Source organism: Callorhinchus milii, unplaced genomic scaffold (genome assembly GCF_018977255.1).
Source record: "Callorhinchus milii isolate IMCB2004 unplaced genomic scaffold, IMCB_Cmil_1.0 Scaffold4, whole genome shotgun sequence".
Taxonomy (NCBI): domain Eukaryota; kingdom Metazoa; phylum Chordata; class Chondrichthyes; order Chimaeriformes; family Callorhinchidae; genus Callorhinchus; species Callorhinchus milii.
Genome location: NW_024704745.1, coordinates 61129067 through 61154535, shown reverse-complemented (window position 1 = coordinate 61154535; position 25469 = coordinate 61129067). Strand labels below are relative to the sequence as shown.

Here is a 25469-nt window from a genome sequence, read left to right as displayed (position 1 = left end):
GGTTGCTGATGTCCACTTCATGGGCAGTGGCAAATTTGGCAACATACTGAGGTGGCGATTGTGATACCAAGTGTCTTATTGCACATCTTAGCAACATAAATACGCAACTCACTGATGGTGTTGGTTTGCCAGCAGGTTGATCAGCCTGCACAAGACAGCAAAACGCTTTTCTTGTCATGGATCCATGCAGACATTGGAATGATAAACCCTTTACAATTTTAAAACAGAGGATTTACATGGGATTGTGGTGTGGGGGTGAGAAAAGAAGAGGGGATCAAAGCTGCTATAGAAACCATCCTGAAACATAAATGGATGGTTACTACCGCAGAATGAGTGGAAGTCTGTAATGCATTTCTGTTTCAAGAAGAAATTCTGCAATCAAAATTCAGCTAGATACAGTAGGCACAAAAATATAGTGCTCCCTCCATCAGAAAGAGAAACTAAAAAATGGCAGTTTACTTTTACATGCAAATCATTGAAGGAAAAGTCAATGGATTTGACTAGCCTGCTTTCCTGGTTTCTGATGAATACGATATAGAAAGGGAAGGGGCAAGTAAAATCAAAATAAATTCTGCTCATCAATTACCAGCGTAATTCTTTCTCTTCCTACTAGCTGAAATACATACATCTGCCTGAGTCAATATTCACTGAGAAGAAATTAGTTTATAAAATTTGACCGCAACTTACTGAAAAGTGTATCTTTCAGATTACATAAATGACATCTCTGATGCACTGAGCTGCCAATCAACTTCATTCAAGAAACATTAAAACTTCTTGCTTTGTTCAATGTTCCAATGCCCTGGAAAGATGCTGCTTATGCTATTAATATGCAATTCCATTAGCTAACCAGATGTTCAGACCATTTCTACAGAGTTGAATCATAAGTAGAAAGACCTTATAAGAAGCATTCCTTCAAATGCATTCAAGAAAGTTCATCAAAATTATATTGGTTTGGAAAAAAATAACCGCACATGAAATTTACCAGCATTACTCCTGTTGTGGCATCAACTACAGCTAAGGATAACTCTTTATACATAGTCAAGACTACAATTCTAGGTCCAGCAGCTTGCAATGTAGCAACCAGGATGATGTCCCACAAAAAAGAACATTATCAAGATTTGCATTTTACTTCTGGTTTCCACTGAAGGTAGGAAAACAATCCATAAATTACACCAGGATCAGGAATTACTACATTAGTTTGACTACAAAGAAACTCTTTGTAGTGAATCTCAGCCCAACATTTTATGAGCTCCAGATTATCCATAACTCCAACTTTTCTCTACCAAACTCTGAGAACTCTTCACCTCATGGTTGTGAAGCTGTCCAGACAACCTATTCAAGAGCAGATTGATTTTAAGACCTTTGTACTAACTTTCAAATACCTTAATGTCCTCAACCAACCCTCTGTGATCTTCTTTCCCCCATCCCCGGCCACTCCCTCCACTCTGCTAACTCAAGCCTGTTTCACACCTTTGCTTCCTCTACCCAATTAAACAGTGGCTGAGCATTGAGCCATTTTGCCCCCACTCTCTGGAACCTTGTCCCTGCATCCCCCAAACTGGCACCCTCCCTCTCCACTTTTAAATATCTACCTCTTTGACCAAACCTTCAATCACCTCCCTCCTATTCCCATCTCTCACTCGGTCTTTGTGAAGCACTGAGACATTTTGATATGCGAAAGGTGCTATACAGCTCGAAATTATTCTTATTTATTTGTGGTAAATCTACATACCAAACACCGAAGTCAGTTAGCTTATTAACAATTGGAAATTGCTTTTCTGTTTCTAAAATTGGTAGGTTTTTTTTAAATTTAGTTTGGCAGATTAGTCTGATGTCATGCATCATTGAAAACAGCTGGAAAATAATGTTCAAAAATGCACAGATTTGAAAATCCTCCTCCTCGAAAACAATTCAATTTAATCAGAGAAATTTAAATTTGATCACAGCTGGTACAATGTCTTTTAGAATTCCACAAAGCATTGCAGTAGCCAGAACAAAGCGTCGTGCGAGTATTCAAAACTAAATGATCAACTAAAAATAATGTAGTAATGAGCATGACCAGAATAACAATTTTGGAGGGGGTGGATATGGGAGGAAAATGGAAAAGATCAATAACAACTAAAATCACTCATGAATTATACCCTGAATTTCACTAATAAAAATAATGTTTACATTCCCCTCCTACATTTGCAGTTCATACTCGGTAAAGGTGATAATGCAATAAAATTAGATCAAGGAACTTAATAATAATAATCTTTGCATTTCTAATAATAATAATCCTTGCGCTTTTCACGTCTTCTAGACATCTCAAAGCACTTCACAGAATATGCTGTAAAGTGAATTGACTATATATTTTGTGGCCGAAAATTTATTGAAAGTTATTGCATCATCAAGACATCTCAAAGTCCTTCACAGATATATTGGAAAGTGGAGTGACAATATTTTGTGGGTAAACTTGCAACCTAGCATTACATATATTGTGGCATATTAAATACATTTTAAGAATGGATGCCCGATCAGAAGATTTGGGGAATTGAATTTGTTTCCCTTGCTAGACTTCTTGTAACTACTAGATGAAGTGATGTACCAGAGTGAGATATTTCATCTCAGGGAGAAAGAGGGAAAAGGGGCCCCATATACCTTAGCAGATCATTTATGCCAGCCAATCATGGTCTTGGAAATATCTATTGATCAGATTGTATATGACTTTGCTTTCCTGGATTCAATAGGATGTAAGTTGTGAAACATGTTGAAAAAATGGCAAGGGGAGGGAAAAGTAACTGCAAGGAGAGGTGAAAAAAATATCAAAATAATCAATGCATAATCAATGGTAAAATTACTTAATGGTTTAATACTACCACCACTATATGTTCTTTGACCCAGTATGAATTATTGAAAAGTTACAGCAACATAAATCACCTGCTCTCTCTCCACTCGCCTCTTTTCTTCTTCTGCCCTTCTTCTTTCCTCCTCTTCCTTCCTTCGACGTTCAAGTTCTTCCAATCTTCGTTTCTCCTCTTGCTCACGCCTCCTTTGTTCACGTTCTTGTTGCCTCCGTGCTTCTCGTTCACGTCTCTGTTGCTGCTCATTTAAAGAAAATGCATATTAGATTAAAAAATAACTGCTTTCTTACACTAGTTCTTGGAAGTTAATTTCACCATAAAATAGCTCTGAAACTTTGTACCTTTCAATACTGTTTTAGCTGGTTATATTCCAGCAGTTACCCCAACGCACACTTTGGGGACCCCAAGCCTTAGCTCTTGCCAAACTGCACCTAATACTTTCCGGAATTAGGTAAGCAGACTTCGTCCCTCCAAGGAGGGAGTGCGCTTTCCATTCCAACAATTTATCTCTGGAATTCCATGTGAAAAAAAATTCCCCTCAAAATAATAATAATAACTTGGTTACTAAATCCACGACTGTTTGTGGAACACTGCTATGTGCAAGTATCTGCCGCGTTTCACCCATAAAATATAATCGATTCACTTTACAGTATGTTCTGTGAAGCACTTTGAGACGTCTCAAAGACGTGATAAAGCCCTATATCAAAATACAAGGATTATTATGATGTATTATATTGTATATTATTATGTTGTAGATGGGATGCATGGAAATCTCAGTTTGGTTTGGATACTCTTATGTATTGTCATGAGTTTCCACAGGTGTCAGAGACACAAATAAATTCTGTAGGTGTACATAACTTTAAAAAAATCTCAAAGATTAACAGACACTTTACAGGGCGAGGTTTGTTAAATGATTAAACAAAATGTTTTTTCTAAAAGAGCTGAATTGATTTTTCAGAACAAACCTTAACAAATAATTGTGTTTTTTATAGGAAAAATTAAAATGGGTATAGCAACAAACCCTGAGCTTGGACATCTAAGGATTTGACAAGGTCATTTTCTTATCAAGGGTTATCAATTGCTGCTCACGTGGAATTGTCAAAGCAGACTTCCTTCCTTCAAGGTTGGGCTACGGCACACAGCTGTTGAAAGGCCTGCCTTAATCAGTTTTCCATTCTATATTAGCACACTTCCTACTAAAAATATACTATAGTATAGTAACCGCATGATGCTGAACAATGAATGTAGCAAAGTCTGTCTCCCTTCTCTAAAAGAAAATCAAATAAATTGCATGATAAAGGATATCAGTTTAGAAAAATTCCTCTCTGATTTATTGCTCGAGTGGGTACTTTTTTCTTGATAAAACCAATCGCAATCTGATTGTTACTTATAGACTGCACAGACATTTCTCTCAATTTATAAACAGCAGCTATAATTTTGAGCGCTTCTACTTGAAAATTATCAAATCGCTCATAACAGCATTAGATCCAAGGAATATGGCATGTCAGTCTAATTAGGGCTAGCAATTAACCAAAGAAAAGTGTAGCACAACAGATGCACAGTTTGTGGCAAAACATTTCGTTATCCTGATTCAGAAATTGCACATTTTACTGGAAGTCATTTGAAATAATAACAGACTAGCTAAAATCTTAGCACAGCTGCTTTCCTAGGCAAGGAGTGTGTACACTGGAGAAAATCGAGACAGCACGACGTTGCTACATTATCCCTGAATTGGAAACATGAAAACCTCCATCCATTATCTCAGATTCCAATCAGCATTTACAGGACCAGATTAGCAGCCAACTGTTTGTATAATTCCACAAATAACGTTCCTTTCATTTTATAATACCTTTATCTTCTGTCACGTAAACAATGAAATGTGAACTTTGTTGATGGCATTTTCCATCATAATTTTATGCAGTTTACAAGAAAGACACTGCAGTTTAACTGCATATATCATGTCAAAGCTAAGTAATTACTGTTAAGCACTGTGTAGTTAGTAGTTTTGTTGGCAAGTCACTCACTAAACTTGACGAGAATTAAACCTCTGTGACTGTCAACATGAGATGCGATCAAAATACAAATTTATATTAGACTAAAATTGAATGAAGGAGATACTTGGTATTTAAATTGTTGTGTGACTAGTACACTATTGACATTTACTTCATCTCTCAGTAGCAGGCGAGGGGGGGCTGCTGGAGAGAGAAATAGAACAGAAAGCCAGCAAATAGACCACATTGTTGGCTACGAATATAATACTTCTCAGGATCACTTCAATACCACACATCTTATCTTGTGCCAAACTTCATCTTGATTATTTTTGAACTCCCATTTGAGAATGTGCACTTGAATATCATGGAAAAAAATGAGGTAAGGCATTATTACTGTTAAGTAACTTTTCCAGTTAATCTTCCTCCAAACTGTATTGCACCTGAAGGTTTTAGCTTTTACCTCTTCAAGTCGCCGTCTCTGCTCTTTTTGTTGCTCGATGCGTTTTTGACGCTCTGCTAGCAACTGCCTTTTATACTCCTCTTGTTCTCGGAGCTGCTGTTCCTGAAGCAGTTGCTGCCTGCGCATAGCTTCGGAACGTTCCTTATTCTCCTGCTGCAATCGCAGGAAATCACGACGAAGAGTTGATTCTCCAGGCACGTTAACAATTGAGCTGCAAAAGAGATTACATTTTCCCACTGTTATATAATAATAGGATGGTCCTAGCTGGACAAGCAGCGGGATAAGATAATCCTTGCATTTGATATTGCACCTTTCACAGCAGGATGTCTTCACAGGATATACTGTACAGTACTTTAACTATGTACGTTCTATTGTTGGATAACTAAAACCTAAAAATCTCAAATCCATATTCAATATTAAAGCAGTTTCTCAAGTGTGCTCCATTACTACAGCTTCTGCACTTTCATACAATCTGGGCCATTTTGCTCTTCACAGCAATTGTTCACATAAAGACAACTCTTGTGGCCATAAAGACTCACTGTAGCTTATGGATGAGCTACCTGACTTGTGGATTTAGCCTTTTGTTCTGAACTGATTTACTCAATCCTTTGATCCCATAAAAAAAATCAAGTTATATTGGTTAGTCTCATATCTCTGTATGACAGCAAGGAATAATCAGTCATAGATTTCCCAAATTATTGGTACCCAATCTATTTTGTTGTTTGCTGTTATTTGCAGCCTGTGAAGCAACAACAACAAAATTGAATTAATAGACAGTTTCTTGATTATACCTCAATATTCACGTCACTGATGCTGTGACATAGCAGATGAAGACTGAGACAGAAGACTGACACTAATGCCAATGTAGTGTCAAAATATATTGGTGCCGTATTACAATTTGGTGACACATACGCTCCATGACTGACCACTAAATAAATTCCTAGCCTTGCATGATTTGGACGCGCACTATGCAATTATAAACAATAATGCTGAACATTACCTTGGCTCTCCTTCTTGCTCAGGCAACTCCTCCTCTTCTTCTTCACTCCCACTGTATTCATATTCGGTTTCATCTAAAATTAAAGATCATAATTTACACTACAACAACAACTTACACTTATATAGTACCCTCCATGCAGTGTGACATCTCAGAGTGCTTAACAGTGGCGGAGCCCGACTCCCATTGAGAAGGGGGTGACTGTAAGTACAGTCGAAAAGGAAGGTTTTCATGCGGGGTTTGAAAAAGGGGAGCGGGGGCAAGGTGAAGGGATTGAGGGAGGGTGTTCCATAGTTTCAGGGCATAGTGGCTAAAAGTGCAATCTCCAATGATGGAGCGGAGGTTGTGACGGACAAGCAGGAGGCTAGTGCCAGTCGAGCAGAGGCACTGAGTGGTGGACTGGGGAGTGAGGAGGTCGGAGAGCTGGGGAGGTGCTAGGGAGTGAATTAATTTGAACATGAGTGTTAAAATCTTGAAGTCGACCCATTCGATGATGGGGAGCCAATGGAGCCTAACCAGAACTGGTGAGATGGGGGTACGGAGTTTGGTCTGGGTAAGTATGCGGGCAGCAGTCAAGCAACAACAGTCAGTGATAATCAATAGCCTACTGGGGGCTGAGAGGACAATCTACTGCTTGTGGGTGGTGGGAGGGTAGGGGAAAGGAGTCACTTTCTCATGTAACCTTAATAACACGATGAGAGATATCAGACTGGGTAAATGCACAGATGCAAGATATTGCTAATTGTTTTCCACTGCCTCAGACTTTATAAGGATGTATTATTCACATTAAAAAGGACTTTGCTGTCCAGATTGAATCACTTAAGTTGTGAGCTGCCATGGATGATTTCACTTTAAAAATCGGGGCACTATTATGTATTATCTGAGATCTAAAACAGTAAAGATTGGAGAACAGAATAGTAGTTATCACCAAAGAGACAGGTGGTAGAAATTTCACTCATTTGCAAATTTACCATCTTGGCTATCTGGGACAGCAATTGGCACAATATTCTTACAGTAAACAGTGTGGGTTTTACTCAAGGAGAAAGCAGCTGCTTGTATAAAGATCACATATATAATCACATGAAAAGTTCAGATGAAGCCATCCCTAAAGCCCATTTGACCTCATCTTTCAAGATGGTCTTCTTTCATACCATCAGCATGAATCAGCACCTTGAGTCGCCCTCCCGACGTGAAAGGTGCTATTCAAATGTAATTTGTTGTTGTTGTTGATGAATCAAGGCCAATATACTAAGATAAGAAAGGGATCCATGTTTAGATTTTTCGTTATGAAAGTTTTCAGGAAATACGATTACAGCATTATTCTGGAATGAATGACGATTTACAAACCACTCAGTAGGAGTCTGGAAACGGCAGAGCGAAAATAAAGCATTCAATTGAAAGGGACTGTATATTTAAGTTTTTTGTTAAACCCAAATTTAGAGATCAATGGGAGTCCCCAGCAAAGGTTTTTCCAGCTCACATAGACAGGTTAGAATGGCAAGGCCATGGAGATTGTGGATTCCAGGTGAACTTTGCACAACTGTATCGAAGACCTGGAAATCCATGTTCACAGATCCTAATACAAAAGAGGCATGTTGTATCACAATTCTACTGTAACCAAACTACTGCTTTGAGCAGCACCCATTAACACATCTGTTGTGGCTGGGAATAGAATTTTGAGCAACATTCTGTTATTACTTCTGGAAGACATTCCTCCTCCAAGAGTTTCACAGAAAAGAGAAATCACAGCCTATGCTGGGGCTCCAAATACTGGGGAAAAGGACTGCAATATAACTGACCCACTGAACACCCCCCCACCCCCACCCCCCCCGCTCTATGGAAATGAGGTACATCAGCCCCCAGCATACATTTCTTGTGAAAAGCTACTTGCAGAAATATCATAGGATTGGACTAGTTTGAGGAAGGCAGGGATTAAACATTAATTAGGAGAAGGAAATATGGTAACATATGTTGGACATGACAATGAGAATTAACACGTAGTTCATAAACACAGCAAGTGTGGTTATAACAAATGCTTATAATGAGGTGATAATCTACATATTAATTTGATAAGTTTGTAAGCTCTCTGCATTGATGGTGATTGTTCTATTTCATGGTGCATTTTTCTTGATAGAGGCATGTTAAAAACGTAGCAAATCAAAGGGAGAAATTATAGCAAGTGAGCATGTATATATACATATGCAAGCCAAAATGCCATTTCTTGCCAATCTCCACAATTTCTTCAATAATTCAAAAGGTTATTTTGCTTTTTCTAAAAAAAATACAGAACTACCTCTGTTAACATTGGTAGCTTTGCAGAATTATAACAACAGAATATTGTACCACACACCTTTTTCTCCTCTCTTCTTCCTTGTTCTGTCAATGTGATCTTTAAGCTGAATTCGAACTTGCCGCTCATTTGGCTGGTCTCGGATAAAAGGATGTTTCAACAGATGTTCGGTTGAGGGACGCTGCATGTAATTCTTCACCAGACAACTCTCTATAAAGCTAAAAAATTTCTTTGACCTGAAAATATGCAAAAGCAGATTTTACCAAAATATCCAATCAACCTCGGAGTTTCGTTTGGAACCCAAGTTTACTGCTCACGTGTGAGAACCTCTTGTTGGGATTGTTCCATGGGCCCTGTATCCATTGCACAGGAGCCATCAGTAATCGCAAAACATCAACTACTTGCATTTATATAGCTCACTTCATGCGCAGATTACACAAGACTTAGTTTTGTTCTGGAGGATAATAGCAAACTGCAGGGGGACACGGACGGGCTGGTGAAATGAGCAGACACATAGCAGATGGAAATTAATGCAGAAGTGTGAAGTGATGTATTTTGGGAGGAGGAATGAGGAGAGGCAATATAAGATAAATTGTACAATTTTAAAGGGGGTGCAGGAACAGAGAGACCTGGGGGTTCACATACATAAATCTTTGAAGGTGGCAAGACAGGTTGAAAAAGCAGGTTGGGATCCTCGGCGTTATAAACAGAGGCACAGAGTACAAAAGTTAGGAAGTTCTGCTAAACCTTTCCAAGTTAAAGATCTCAACTGGAGTATTGTATCCAATTCTGGGCACCATACTTAGGAAGGATATTGGGGCCTTTAAGGTTAAGGGTAGATTTAATAGAGATGTTCAAAATTATAATGGGGTTTTCATAGAGTAGATAGGGAAAAAACGTTTCCACTGACAGGTGGGGCCATAAGCAGGGCACATAGATTCAAGATAATTGGCAAAAGAACCAGAGGGGAGATGAGGAGAATTTTTTTTTTTACACGCACACTCACAGAGTCATTACAATCTGGAATGCACTGCCTGAAAGGATGGAAACACATCCAATAACAACTTTCAAAAGAGAATTGGATAGGTACTTGAAAAGGAAAAAATTGCAAGGAAATGGGGAAAGATTGGGGGAGTGGGACTGATTGGGTAGCTCTTCCAAAGAGCCGACACAGGACCGATAGGCCTAATGGCCTCCTTCTGTGCTGTAATATACTATGATTCTATGAAGTATAAAAGGACACTGGGTGTGAGACTCAGGAGTGTGGATTATGGTAGGAGTGTCGCATTGGTGTGAAAGAAGAATAAAAAAATTACTTAATAAGCCATTGTTGTGGACTGGAATCAGTAAAGGATGGATTTGTGAATATTTCACCACAATGCCCAGCATTACACTTCAATAAAATTCTACAGGCACCCCGGTTAACTGCCCAGCATCTTTGTGCTTATCAGGTGCCACAATATTGAAGGAATCTGTACATTTGATCTCATCACTGGTAAACATCCCATACATTTATTTTAATGTTACCAAAGCCTTAAGGTTGAGAATAATCCCTAGGTTGTACACTAATGACAAAAACATCATCCAGCATTAACAGACACTGCAGTTAAAAGCAATGCCAAGTACAAATGCATTTCACATTTTGTAACTACAGATATCTGCATTCTCACCACTCAGAAAGGAGTGGAACAGAGTGCTTTCATGTTCTCCTCATAATACATACTCTAAACATTTTGAACATATGGCAGTAACACAATTGATAGATATATGCATAATTTAAACTTGTTTAGAACAGTTACAGTACATTATCCTCTACAGTAATGCAGAACTCATGCTGCAGAATTGCGTCTCTTGTAAGTCTGAAATATCAATGTGCTTTCAGCATGCCTATGATTTAAAACAGATTCAAAGTTCCATGAATTACAAAGGTTAAAGAGCAAGTTCAAAACTTGGTTTAAGAAAACTCCACAAAAAGTGGATTCACAGCAATACAGGACCTAGTGTTATTTTGGACATCAACCCACCACGAACATCTGGAGGGAAAGGTATCACAGAGCCACAAAGGCAATTAAAGAAAAACTGCAAAATATTCATCTATTCCCATTCTTCACCTTGGTTTCCCTCGCAAGACATCCTCCACTCTCCCTCTTCCCAGCAGCTTAGAGACTAACGTGTGCTGTCGAGCATCTGTTCATTTCAGTTTGTACCTATCCCTGGCTTCAAGCGATACTAATCAGTTCACTTTTGAAGAAGCTTACAGCTCACTGGCATTAATCTTCCCTTTCTCGGGAGTATTTCTAAGGAATTCTATCACAGATGAAGTAAAATTGGCTTCCTCATGGCTACTGATGTGAAATGTGTTTTCCCTCCTCCAATTATATCTTATTTTCTGCTGAAGGCTGTGAGTCATGCTGGGATATGGTTCAAAAAGTGTCCACAGCAATCCAGTATCTCAGAAAAGTAGCTGTTCTTGGTTTGTGAGCTTGGACAAGGAGCTTTAGCAGACTATTCAACCCTGGGGGCATCACCATTAAGCCAAAAGCTGTTCTAACCTGGCATTCATCCTTCTTACTTACATTGGGGCTCAATGGGAAGGGACCAGCATTCAGGAATCCTGGCAGGCGGACCTTCTGCCACTCTGCCCCACCCTCCAGAACTCCATCCCGCAGGCCCTTCGCCTTGCTCCCTCCCTTGCCTCCTTCAAGACCCATCTAAAGACCCTCCTCTTCAACCGTGCTTTCGATCAGCTTGCTTCCCCCCCTGCCCTCCACTGTCCCCAATTCCGACCCCTAGTTCGGGTCCGAAACACTGACTGCCCAGCACCTTGGGACATCCTTCCGAGGTGGAAGGCGCTATACAAATGTAATTTTGTTGTTGTTGTTCTCCTTTAATTGTCCTTGTGCACCAGGGCCAATGGAATGAGCCCATCCGCACCCTGCTTGAGGTAGTCTAAGCACAGGTCAGAGTCTGATCTCGATGGCAATTAAAAATTAAAATACACACTATAAGAATTTTTTTTACTCCTTTAGAATTGGGATCAAAGTCGCAGACCAAATGGTGAGGTGAAAGATAAATAGGCCATCAACAGCATGTTGGGGGGAGATGGGGAAAGGAAATTTGAGTAAATATTGCAGAAGTTGTGTTCATTGACCATTAATAATTAAGGCAAGTTTTGCACAAACAGCGTTGATTTTATCATTATAAAACAGTTCGCATTTTGTTTTGAATTGTATTTTCCCCACCCAAAGCTAGATACAATGGTTTAATTCAGTACAGATTAAAATACTGTAGCCATATGTGATGTACAAATATAATGCAGTGTTTCTGAATTTAGAAATGGCAACACTTAAAAAAAATCCATCACTCACATCATACTTTGAAATTGCATGTGGAAATGTGAAAAGGGCAGAGCTTTGGGAAATCATTTTTCCTCTGATGGTCAACACACAAGATAAAAGCATGATTTGCATCCCAAACCTCAAGTAAGTTTCATGTTGCCTCTCTACATCTTCTACAATATTTCTATTTCCAAAAGAGCAAATAGCTTGAAGCTGGCAGTTTTCTTCAAGTTTGATGGATTCAAAACAGCATATGGTTGGAGAAATCAACATCTGATGCTAAAAAATACAAACTAAACAAAGCAATTGTATTGCTCATTGATGAAAACAAATGAATTACTAACCATTTCTTTGATTTTAGTCTAGGTGGTGGATTCCTGGGAATGAGGAACAGTGCTCTCATCGGGTGCATGTCACAAAGAGCTAAAAGTAGAAATTGTTTTAGTAAGAATTTCATCAGACAGAAGTGATAATTGATGATACAATACAAAATGATAATAAAACTCATGATTTAATTCAATATTTTTACACTTAACGATTGCACTTGCAATGGGAAAACAGAATTTAGCCCGGAAGACAAATATGAAAAAGCAATACTTTCAGTCCCTCCCCCACCCCACTACCTATTACGTGCTTTGCAATACCCACTAATGTTGTTTTGAATAATGTTGATATTCTGATAACTCGGATATCTGCAAATGCTACTGGGCCCACACTCACTAGGTGTTAAGTTGAAACTTTAAAAATTCTTCTCATGTGGTATCCTTAGATCTAGAAGAAGAACTTCTCAAATTCTGGTCCCAAGGAGAAAAATACAAACATATCCCCTTTATTCCCCCTTGACTTAAACATTTCACGCATATAAAGCTACTTACGAGGTGCTCCTTCTGCCATTTCAATTGCTGTGATCCCCAATGACCACAGGTCACTCTGCAAAATAATTAGGAGTCTGTTCAGTTTTTAATTGTGGACTTACAGTATGAGCATAAGTATTATGTACTTTGATACATGGAAATATGAGGCACCTAACTAAAAAAAATCTTTGGCTTTGCATCAGTTACTGGCTTTAAAGCACCGAATGCAACATTAAATCAAATGAATCAATTTGGCCTCCACTCAGAAATGCTTTCAAATGCTCTTCATCCTAAATTGAAAACATTTAAGGGACCATTGTTTAATGTTATTAATGAGCCACTCGTTGACACAGGCATTTACAGGACTTGAAAAGACCAATGTAGTGTTTTTTAATAAAACAACAAAATCTCTCTCTTATATTCATCAAATGACTTCACCAAATTGCCATCTAAATCCCGCTTGAATTTGTTTATGGAATCTGCTTCCACTGCCTCCCTGGACAATCTATTCCATATATTCAACACGTTTGTGTAAAATAATTAAATTGTTTAATCTGTACTGTCTGTTTGCCATTCCACTTCATAACCCAAGTCCATGTTCACTTGTTCTAAAACTAATACTTGTTCACAGAACTCAACACATTTACTTATTTGTGCATGTGAAGAACTCAACTGAGCTCCTGGGCATTGCAATTAAAAACAGGAAATGTAAATCAGACTTCCCTGCTCTAAATTGCTTTACTGCCAGAAGCAATATCTTTATACTTCCACAAGCATAAACTGAATGTAAAGCTGAGTAGAACAATTCTACAACAACAACAAGATTTCATTTATAGAGCGCCTTTCACGTCGGGAGGACGTCCCAGGGTGCTGGACAGTTGGGTCGGGAACCGAGCAGGGGGGAAATGGTCAGGGTGAGGGAAGGGAGGGAGCGAGGAGGGGGTAGAGAGTCGAGAGGGGAGCTGAAGGCACGGTCAAAGAGAAAGGTCTTGAGACCGGCCTTGAAGGAGGAAAGGGAGGAAGCAAGGTGAAGGCACTGGGGGATGGAGTTCCAGAGCCTAGGGGCTGAGAGGCTGAAGGCCCGGCCACCGATGGTAGGGCGGTTGGGGCGGGGGATGTGGAGCAGACCGGAGCCAGAGAACGAAGGGTACGGGCAGGTACGTAGGGGGATAGTAAGTCGGAGAGGTAGGAGAGAGCAAGGCCGTGAATGGAACAATTCTAGTATATTAAAGAAATGTATAGTCAAATATTTCCTAATTCACAGCATTTCAGTAACCAAAAACAGTTTTTTTGAATTTACTTTTGTGTGTGTGCATGTATATATATATATGTATAAATGGTGGAAAAGCAAAAGGAATAACAAAATAATATTCCTAAATACTACAAGTGTTTAGTTCATCTTTACGGTTCTGTGATTAACAGTTGCTAATACTTATACTGTAACGGTAGTCTGTGTGCTGCACAGGAGTTTTCAAAACAATAATACTACTAAAAATTCAGTGTTAAATGATATGCACTAATTTCTCTCCTATTTCTGAAATCAATATTAAACATTATACTCTTTAACTTTGACACTGACAAGGGGCTGGAATGGATTTCCAGCATTTCCATTTTTTAGTTCACCTTCCCTTTCCAATTAGATCTAGGAGGAACTACGTCAAACAGAGGGTAGTGAGATTGTGAACTTGCTGCCTGAAGCTGGGTTTGAATTAAATAGTGTAGATGCATTCAAGAGAAAACTGGACCTTCACATGAGGGAGAGGGAAACAGAAGGATATAGAAGGGAGTGAATTGAGAATCATGTGGAGTATAAAGAAACAAATTGCATTTATATAGCACCTTTAACGATGGAAGGATATTGCAAGGCACTAAACGATTAAGGCTTTGCGTCTGAGTTGGGAGTTGGAATCAAGCGGGAAAGAGGGTTGAGGTGGGAGGAAGGCCGAAGGCATGGTCAAAGATTAAGGTCTTGAGATGGGGCTTGAAAGACGCAAGTGAGGAGGCAAGGCAGAGGGATTCCGGAATGGAGTTCCAGAGGGTGGGGGCTAAAAAGCTGAAGGCCCGAACACCAATGGTGGGATGGGCAGGGCAGGGGACAAGGAGCAGGGGAGAGCCTACTAAGTGGAGGGAGTGGTCAGGTTGATACGGTGTTAATAGGTCACAGGTGTAGGGAGGAACACAACTATGGAGGGCTTTAAAAGTGAGTCGAGGATTTTAAACTCAATCCTCAGAGGGATGTAGAGCCAGACAAGGACAATCAGTTCACGGAGCATGGTATGGGAGAGAACACAAACAAAACTCCATCACAGACACAAGCGTAAACACCAGCACGGACTGTTTCTGTGCTGTAGTTTTTGTAAATCTTTGGAAAACAGTCCAGTTTGTATAACCCTGGTGGAGGAATCTATTTGCACAGCTTTGTTTCCTCTTCTCCAAAGCAACAAGGTTTCCTCATTGACTTCTTTCCAGCCACTGCAATTAACTGTGGGCTGAAATGTTATGTTGCAAGCACCTCTTGAACTGGAGACAGGCAAATTATACCGGAATGGTTCAGGGCACGTGCAAACCGCACTACAAAACAATGGGTGGTCTGAGTGCTGATCTATGCTCCCTAACACATCACTGCTACATAAGTGCAAAACAAAACCAATAGCATAATGCAATCTTTCACCTCTCTAGACATTATTCTAAATATTCATAGTTATAGACTAAAAATGATTGACAAAGCTGGTTCAGTCTTTGTGGTTTCGCGATTATAGATTATGGTAGGTAACCTGTCAAGATATCAGCTGCAACACACATCAAATCTGTCGTAATTCAGTCACTGACCTAGGCAACAGTGTGGAGAAGAAAGAGAGAGAAGGAACTTACAAGGTCACAGCTCACAACATTTTGGTTAAAAACAAATGTTTACCTCCAACAGTTTGGGAATATAAAAGGTTCAGGTCTACCCAACATGCATAAATGGTAAACATCTCTGCTTGAAACCTTTAACTCATTATTGGGCATACAATGCTTTCATACTTCAATCGTGAAAAACACATTAAAGCACACAATTTGCCTCAGGAAGCGACACCTTTCCCATCTGACAGGAGAATGATACCTGGAGGACAAAAGCTAATCTGGTCTACATCTTTGCAACAAGTTATATCACTTTTACATTGTGAGTAAAAGCCTCCACTGACAACCCATAATGAGAAGTGTCTGCATTTCCCAGCAACAAATTATCCCTGTTCCCTTTCCAAACTCTGATATCCTTCTGCATCTATGATGATTTACCCCAGTCTACAGATTGAAAAGTTTGTACCCGAGTAAAGAGACTCACTTAACAGATGTACTGAACATAGGACGTTATTGCATAAGTGAACCAATAACATTAAACACATTATTCATAATCTTTAATAAAATAAGTAATGGGAGAGCTCTAGGTCCAATAGTTTAAATTTGGAGGAGTGTCCGCAGATCAAATTTAAGAATGAACATTAAAGTATAAAGTAATGTTGAAGGGGCAGGGAGTCCTTCCTATTCCACCTTTCTTTTAAAACATCTGTATATAACAATATGACACCTTGGAGTAAGTATCCCATTTTTGCACATTATTTTAGCATCAGACTCACCTGGGGCCAACAATAGCAATTTGCGATGACTAACGCTGATCCTTAATGAGTGGGAGGGTCAAAGGGAGCCTCGCAAACCCAGGGGAAAATCTCTATTGCCCTGGTGCAGGCCAGCTGTATATTACATTTTCTGGTATGAGGCAGGGCTAAGAACAGCCTATGTGTCAGCCAAACACACTGTTCTATCAGCATTCAACAGAGTTACTCCAAGATAAGCAGGATACCGTCCACACAACAGACATCACCCCCTCATCAGAAAAGATCAACAAGGTAGGGATGAACTGGCAAGTCTCCCTGGCGCGATAAAATAACTGGTAAATCGAGTCAATTACTGGAAGGATTTATTTAGAAGTGAAATAGGAGAAAATAATTTCCATGCACAGTACTCTCCAACTTTCTTTTCATTGAATTTAAATATAAATAGTGGTTTGCCTGTAACTTCATTCCCTTCCCAACCCATGTTTCTTTTAAAAGCACAAATTAAATAAATACTTGTTTTCACACAGCAATGTGGTTCTATTCATCTGCTGGATGACCCTGGGGCAGAAAACCTATATCCTCATCTCTAGTAAGTAAAAGGATTAAAGATTGCTGCAAAGGGTTGTCATTTCATTTTGATGTTTGCAATACACCTTGCATAATGGATTTGAAAATGGTTTAATGACTTAAAAGTAAAAAGTAAAAATAAATAAAAATAAAACTAAGGAAACACTTTCCTAGCGAGAATCAGAGCAATGATTCTGGTGGTTTAAAAGTGGGACGTGAAGAATTTGCTCACTCTGTAATCATATGTTGCATCTGGGTTCTCGTCACAAGCAATGACTTCTGGTGCCATCCAGTAAGGTGTCCCAATAAACGTATTTCTTCTACCAACGGTTCTGTCCAGCTGCGCACTAACACCAAAATCCACTGCAACAAAAAATTCAAAGGCATACGTTCAATTTAATTACAATACCGTTAGTTACACATTAGTACATTTTAAGTATTAAGTGTTCAAAACTGCACATTTACATTAATACACATCACTGAGCTCCCATGAAGATTCAGGGTCAGCCCCGAACTAAGCTATACAGGCCCAGAAAGGTTCCAGAAGCCATAAAATGATCATATCTTAACCTAAAGGCTACAGTCTTAAAAATTACATTGCACAAAATTCTGGAAAATCTTAATTCAAGTATTATTTTGAAAGCCAAATTTTAAATGAGCCATTTAAGTGAGCTTCCAGCACACTACCTAATATGGAAAGTATGAGAGAGGCACATTTTGATAGGGGGGGGGAATGAAATCAACCTGAAAAAGCAATTAATAGCTGGTAACCCATTCCAGCTGTGAATTGTCCTCTGTCTAAATAAATACTTCCTGTCTGTCCACAAATTACCCTTCACAATCCAAACCCATGTCCTCTTGTTTTGTTACCTTGGCATATCAAAGTTTTGGTTTACTTTATCCACTAAGCATCTTATAAACCTCTATTTGGAGAGCAAATTTTAACAGTTTATCTGTGGCTTTTCTGGATTAAGCAGACACATACACTTATACATCAAAATCATGTTGGTACAAAATCTGGACATAATCATCAGTTAAGCATCCGGCTTATGAAGCCTCAGGTCTTCAAGTCACACCTTAGTTTTCAAGGAGATCAATAGGAAATGCTCAACCATAGTGACTAGTTAATCACACAGTGGGTTCAAGAGAAACTAACCGCCTTAAATCCAAACATTATTTCCATTGTTAAAACTTATTTGAGTTTAGCTCAACTAAAGCAGTCACTACTAGACTGAGCCTGTGCTAATACGTCACTCTAAAGAATTCATAATGTCTAGTTTTGTAAACAGATTAAAATTGCAATATCATACATTTTCCCAATTAGTAGGCCTGGTGCAGAGCTTAGTTGTGAAAATATGCCATTTCCCAAATCAACCCTTTTAACATCTCTTTTTCTCCCCTGGCAATTTTCTCCATTCTTTTCCTGAAGGCTTTCTGACTTTTATGTGACACAAGTGCCAGGTGCCTTCTGCTGCCTCACCCAAATGGCAAACATATATTCGAACGCTTGGAGGCTATTCAATCCCCTAAAGCATTACAGGCAAGCCTGATCCTGTCTTCCTCTCCATTCTGACTCAAAACCGCACAGGAACCCTGTGCGATTGAACCCTGGATCTTCACAAATTATATATCTTACCTATTCACTGAACTTGCTGAGCCTTTGGGGAAGTAACGACAGCTATTTTAAAGACAGTTAATATATTTAGTAACAGAGACCAATATCTGACTAATACTCGTGTGTTGTTAATATACTTCAGCCTCGTTCGTCCCCCTGTGAACAAGTGAAACTAGTGTTTTTACACTGGAACTGATCTACAAATCTTGTTGCAATAACAGGTGCAGGCAGCACTGATACAGTATTGATTATGCTGTGGATACTTTTCAAAGTATAGATGTAGACTCTATATACATGAACACTCAATGCACTTGGGCCAGGATAGGAGGCATCATTATAAATGTATACTGAACCTTCAGCAACAAATGAGATGGATTACTTAGAATGAATTGTCCATTTGTTTTAAACCTTTCATATAACTAGCTGTATGCTTTGAATTTTATGTTTATTATTAAGCATCTGAACTTGTGGCACCTCCCAGAAATACTACTGCATGTGAAAGAAACCCAATTAATGGATATTTTGGAAATCGGGCCATCGGTTAGCTATTCTGATAAATGCATACCTAGCTTCACTTCAGCATTTTCTGTCAGCAGAACATTCTGCCCTTTGATATCACGATGAATGACATGGTGGACATGAAGATGTGCCAGTCCCTAAACATGAAAGAGAAACACACATGGTTTATATTCTGCCCTTCATAGCATTCACGTCAGGAAACAATTTCTGCAACTTCTCCAAAAAGGAGAATCACCTGCACATTTCCTGCAGCATTTTTAAGGTTACTTTTTCAACACCCACTTTTGTTAAAAGAAGCTTTTTACCACTGCATATTTGTAAGTTCATACTAATTTCATCATTTTTAGGCGCCTCATCAATACTTAAATATTGAAGTAAACCTAGGACGGAACAAACGAACATCTATGCTTACATACGAGCTACAGAAATGCACACAACTTTCAGTGGAACCCTGGGCCATAGTTATTCTTGAACTGTTAAGATGAGAAGGAGCAAGTTTTGCATAAAACTAAGTCACACCATTTTCTATTCATCAACATTGTTCTGTTGGGTCGTCTATTTAAGAAGTTTTTTTTAAAGGGAATGGGATCTTGCCTGTCACAGGATTTCATGGATAGTTTTCTTTTAGGAAATAACATTATGGGATATAGTACATAGTTAGTTAGGGATATATGTGCATTCGACCACTAGGAAGGGGAAGGCGAACTAGATGGACCTTGGTCTTTTTTTGTCTAGGATTTCTTATGTTCTTATGGCTTCTGCATTTTAGACAGTTCATAAACTGTAAATGACAATAGGCAGCTGGTCTACACTGCCAACTCTTATTCAAATGCATTCCTGGGCAAGACAGAATTCAAAGACGATCTTGCAGATTTTATAAATTTGAAAGTTCCCTTGGCAAAATACAAGATATGCATTACATTGTTTACACATTAACCAGCATCCCAATTATCACTAATAGAACCAGAATGTAAGATTAAAGCCATCATTAGCCGTTTGCGCTTTTCAAATTCAACACATGTACTCCCCTATAAGTGTTTGAAAATTGGCTAATGTACTGCATATAGACACTTTTGAGCATCTCTCTCTCGAGGTTAAATCTGACAGATATAAGCAATGGAAATTGCTCTTTTTTTTGTTTGCTTTGATAGGCAAGGTTCTTTCACATTTGTCATTAATGCCTACAAAAAAATAACCATTTGTCTGATTAAAACATTTTATACATTGGAGATCGACAGCTCACCCTGAGTATCTCCCTGCAGATATATGCGATCCAATCTTCCTTCAAGGAATTTCCTTTTGTATTTTTCACCAAGTCTGTAATGGACCCAGCACCACAGAACTCCATGACGAGCTTTTTGTTTTTTAAAAAAAGAGAAAAATAAATTATATAGAAATCACCGTTAGTATTTCAGTCTTATGAACCAACGTCTTTTATTACATACATAATACATACTTATTTACTTTTATTACATACATATAGCTCTGACATGGCTGGAGTTTCTTCCTCATTCCCTCATCTAATAATAAATAAGCCTTGCATTTGATATAGTACGTTTCACATCAGGAAAGTGCCTCAAAGCACTTGACAGGATTTTACTCTAAAATAGTGACATTGAATGCTTTAGGCAAAATCTCCTTTAGAGAGATATAAAAGATACATAACAGAAATAAAATAACCTAATCTCATTCTTCTTTTGTTCCTTTTGCACACGACACTGCTTTGTGTTCATTATTAGAAACAAATTGATATTTTTCTGTAAAACCTAATTCCTGAAATAGTTCAAGGTGCTTTTTTTGACATTTTGATTACCTTAGCATTTTTAGGTCATCTTCCATTTTACATTATTGGACATAAAGATTTAATAACCAGTACTCTGAGATGCTACCCTGAACTAAAAGTTCTTGTCAATTACAAAGAACAAAGTACAACAGTTTAATCAGAAATTGGAGTATTATGTATGTCAGAAAGAATTGCCCTGTTCTGTGTCAGGCCAACTGGATGTTTGTCAACTGGAAGTGAATGTACAAAGACCTCCAGAAAGTTCCTTCACAGAATATAGCCACACCATTTACTGTCTCACTGATTTTTTTAAAAATTTATAGCTTGCAGGCTCTGTGCTCCACTTATTCACTAAACAACCCTAACCTTAACAGTGACTTGTGACGCACATGGAGTTATTTTCAGAGGAAATGGATCAGTAACTTCTTGTACTACGCATGTTATACGGAACAGTATAAAAGAATTAAATTAACTCAAGTTCACAAAAATGGTTTACACAGAGAAAGGATTAATCGCGTCTCTCTTTTCCAGAATTTTTTCAATAAAAGATGAAATGTCTCTTATTCTATTCATCAGATTCAACAATTACTGGTCTGATCATTAAGGCAGATTCAGAACATTCGATGGCTGATGTTCTTGCATGTAACAAACAGGTGTAAAATCCTAGAGATGACTATTATATAGTGGAGCTCCCTTATAACATGGTCATTGTGGTACATAAAATTATGGGGCAAAATTGCCATTCAGTACTTCCCCAGACACTGTAATTGTGCACAGAAAGCCAGTCAACACACTCCCATCCTTAAAAGAAAGGCCAACTGTTGTGTCATCAGGTTGTTACCAATGCTAGTTCCAGGAAGTGACTGTGGCAATCTTGAAGTTAGCTGTTTTTCAGTACACAAGAAATCGAGATAGTGTTTTGAAGTGAGCTGGCCAGATATATTCATGCATTTTAGATTCTTTTGTTAAGTAAACATCGGGGTCCACGCTCCAATCATGCTACAAGAGAATCTGTGTTATAATGCAGATCTACAGAAAAAACTCAAATATCTCTAACTTCAGAAGGTTAGATCGTGCAATTGCTTATCTTGGTTCTTCTTTAACTATCCACTATAATTTATTTTCTTTTTTGTCTTAAGGACTGCATTCCCAAGTCATGCAAGTTCGAGTAAAAGTATTAGCTACTACCTTGCCCTTATTATGGAAAAACAAAGACTAGTTTTCTTAAAATTTTAACTCAAGTTTTCCCGAAAACTAATTTCCAAGAAAGTCAGTAGCTGGAGAGTCACTGGTGACCAACTAATGAAACTCTTGCTTATCTAACAAAGAATAACATGGCAGCATTGCATTAGATGTGTGCGACACTTTAAAAACACAAATACACGTTTCTGCTGACATTTATGATTGTTTTTTTCTCCAAGCCTGGTTTGCCCTAAAATTGCATTCAGAAAATTCACCTTGACTAAAGATGCGAGTTTCTGATTTGTGTTAAGTCACACAAAATACTATTGATTTATTTGTGTAGAAACGGCTAGATACTTGACTGAACATTAAGAATAAATGGTAATAAAATAGTAATAAATGGTAATAAAATAAAATAAAGAATAAAATCCCCCAATCCCTGGGCAACGCCACTGTACACTTCCCTCCAGTCAGAAAAGCAGCTGTTAACCACAACTCTCTGCTTTCTGTCTCCCAGAGGGTGCCAGGAATGAGGGACCTTGATTATGAGGAAAGGCTAGAGAGGCTGGGATTATTCTCATTGGAGCAGAGAAGGTTACGTGGAGACCTAATAGAGGTCTTCAAAATCATGAGGGGATTTGATAGGTTAGAAAGGGAAAAACTGTTTCCACTGGTGGGTGTGTCGGTGACTCGAGGTCACAGATTCAAAATAGTCTCTAAAAGAAGCAGAGGGGAGGAGAGAAGAAATTTTTTCATGCAGCGAGTTGTTCGAATCTGGAATGCATTGCCTGAAAGGGTGGTGGAGGCCGATTCGATAACTACTTTTAAAAATGCGGTGGACGGGTATTTCAGGAGGACGGGTTTGCAGGGTTATGGGGAAAGGGCTGGGGAGTGGGATTGACATTACATTGCTCTATTCAAAGAGCCGGTACAAACTCGATGGGCCGAATGGCCTCTTTTTGTGCTGTACGATTCTATGATTCTATAATAAAGAAAACAATGTTTTAAAAAAAGTGATGGCTAAACTCATCCTTTTGGTTCTGCAGAGAACAATGGCTTAAACACTCAAAGGTGCCACGAGTAGGAACTCAACAACAACAACAACAAGATTCCATTTATAAAGCGCCTTTCACGTCAGGAGGACGTCCCAAGGCGCTGCACAGTTGGGTCAGGACCCGAGCAGGGGGAAATGGTCAGGGTGAGGGGAGGGAAGGGAGGGAGCGAGGAGGGGGGAAATGGTCAGGGTGAGGGGAGGGAAGGGAGGGAGCGAGGAGGGGGGAAATGGTCAGGGTGAGGGGAGGGAAGGGAGGGAGTGAGGAGGGGGAAGAGAGTCGAGAGAGGAGCTGAAGGCTCGGTCAAAGAGAAAGGTTTTGAGACTGGCCTTGAAGGAGGAGAGGGAGGAAGCAAGGCGAAGGCACTGGGGGATGGAGTTCCAGAGCCTGGGGGCTGAGAGGCTGAAGGCCCGACCACCAATGGTAGGGCGATTGGGGCGGGGGACGTGGAGCAGACCGGAGCCGGAGGAACGGAAGATACGGGCAGGTAAGTAGGGGGATAGTAGGTCAGAGAGGTAGGAGGGAGCGAGGCCGTGAATGGCCTTATAGGTGAGGATGAGGATCTTGAATTCGATCCTCTGGGGGATGGGGAGCCAGTGGAGGCGAGCGGGGGTGGGAGTGATGTGGTCCCGAAGCCTGGTGCGGGACAGTACACGAGCTGCAGAGTTCTGAATGACCTGCAGCTTGTGGAGGGAGGTGGCGGGAAGGCCGGCGAGGAGAGAGTTCCCATAGTCCAGCCTTGAGGTGATAAAGGCGTGGACCAGAGTTTCAGCCGCGTGAGGGGTGAGGTAGTGCCGTAGTCTGGCGATGTTCCGGAGGTGATGGAAGGCGGTGCCAGTTGTGGTGCGGATGTGAGGGAGAAAGGACAGCTCAGGGTCGAACAAAACGCCGAGGTTCCTGACTGGCTTTGAGAGGTGGAGAGTGCAGCCTTGGATGCTGATGGTGTCGGCGCCTGAGGTGCGGAGGCGCTGACGTGAGCCAATCAGGAGGGCCTCGGTTTTTCGCACGTTGAGCTGAAGAAAGTTGTCTCTCGTCCAAGACTCGATGTCGGACAGGCAGGCTGTCAGGACATCGGTGGTCGTGGAGTTGAGAGTAGAGGAGGAAAGGTAGAGTTGGGTGTCATCCGCATACATGTGGAAGTTAACTCCATGTCTGCGGATGATGTCACCGAGGGGGGGCATGTAGAGGGTGAAGAGGAGGGGACCGAGGACAGAGCCCTGAGGGACACCACATGACAGTGCGGGGGGTGGAGGAGAAGCCATTTGTGGAGAGTATTTCAGTATTTGGGTATTTCAGTTCTATGGAGCATTTACGTAAAAATGGAAATTAAAGCAACATTTTCACGATATGTCTGACAGTGCTACAAGACCATAGATGGAATCGGGAAGAGCAATATAATCACCGACTCAATCATATCTGAACTGGATGTTCATTTGAGTTGACTTTCCAGCAGAAGTCTCTGGGTATTGATCTGGATTAGGAACTCTGTCCCCTCCCTTTGAGGTCAATTGGAACTCATCGACCACAATCCCTGGAGAGATCAGCTAACATCACGATCAAACCTGGAACCTTTTAATCTGTGTAGCAACTTAGTACCACAACAAGCAATGAATTATTTTCCAAACCATTCAGGAAGGATAGAAATACATTACCAAAATTGGCCTTTCAAAGTTTTTTTTGACTTCTTATAAGTGCTCTGAGCTATCCTGCGTGGAGAGTGCTAAATACGAGCATGTTGTTGTTAGTACATGGATCTTTTACACTTGTCCACTTGGGACGTCCTCCCGACATGCAAGGAGCTATATAAATGTAATTTTGTTGCTGTTGTAAAGTAACTTCTGAAGCGGTTACCAGTGATTTTTAGCTAATCCGCAAATTTAATTCACACAAATCAAAATTTGTCCTGCATTTGATTACAGCAAACTCACAGCACTGCATTGTGTATCAGCCTCGTCTATGACGTTCAAAACACCAACATGAGACTTGAGGCAGGCTGACACCTCAAACGTAAGGATTATTATTATTATTGTTATTAAAACGTATTTGGTAGAAGTTTAAGAGAAACTTTTGTGAGGCAAATTAATTCACCCAGAAAATGGTAACTTTTGGGTTAAAGAAAATCTGTCAACAACTATTTTGAATAGCAAATACAATTACCATTGTTCAGCAATAGCAGCATTGCAATGTTTGTGAGCTAGCCCATCGTTTGCAGCACAATCTTCCTAGCAACCAAGATGGGAATCCAAAACAGACTATTCAGCACAGAATGCTCTAACAGTTCCAGGAACTGAGCCTGCTCCAAAAAGCCATGACAGGGCACATTATTGCTGTGTTTGCAAAGCTTGTGTTATGCGCACAGCAATCAATCCCTGTTCTAATAGA

General features: G+C 39.7%; 1 protein-coding gene across 4 annotated transcripts in view; it reads right to left on the bottom strand.

Moving 5' to 3' along the window:
* LOC103172499 (mitogen-activated protein kinase kinase kinase kinase 4) overlaps positions 1–25469 on the bottom strand; it is a 176124-nt gene that overhangs the window by 37925 nt on the left and 112730 nt on the right. For all 4 annotated transcript variants that reach the window (XM_007885251.2, XM_007885265.2, XM_007885258.2 and 1 more), the window contains exons 5-13: positions 20314–20424; positions 19117–19207; positions 17169–17299; positions 12795–12849; positions 12264–12342; positions 8642–8817; positions 6295–6367; positions 5295–5505; positions 2920–3081 (exon numbers count right to left, since the gene is read on the bottom strand). In XM_007885251.2, coding sequence (XP_007883442.1) covers positions 2920–3081; positions 5295–5505; positions 6295–6367; positions 8642–8817; positions 12264–12342; positions 12795–12849; positions 17169–17299; positions 19117–19207; positions 20314–20424 — 1089 coding nt within the window. The remainder of the gene's footprint in view (positions 1–2919; positions 3082–5294; positions 5506–6294; positions 6368–8641; positions 8818–12263; positions 12343–12794; positions 12850–17168; positions 17300–19116; positions 19208–20313; positions 20425–25469) is intronic.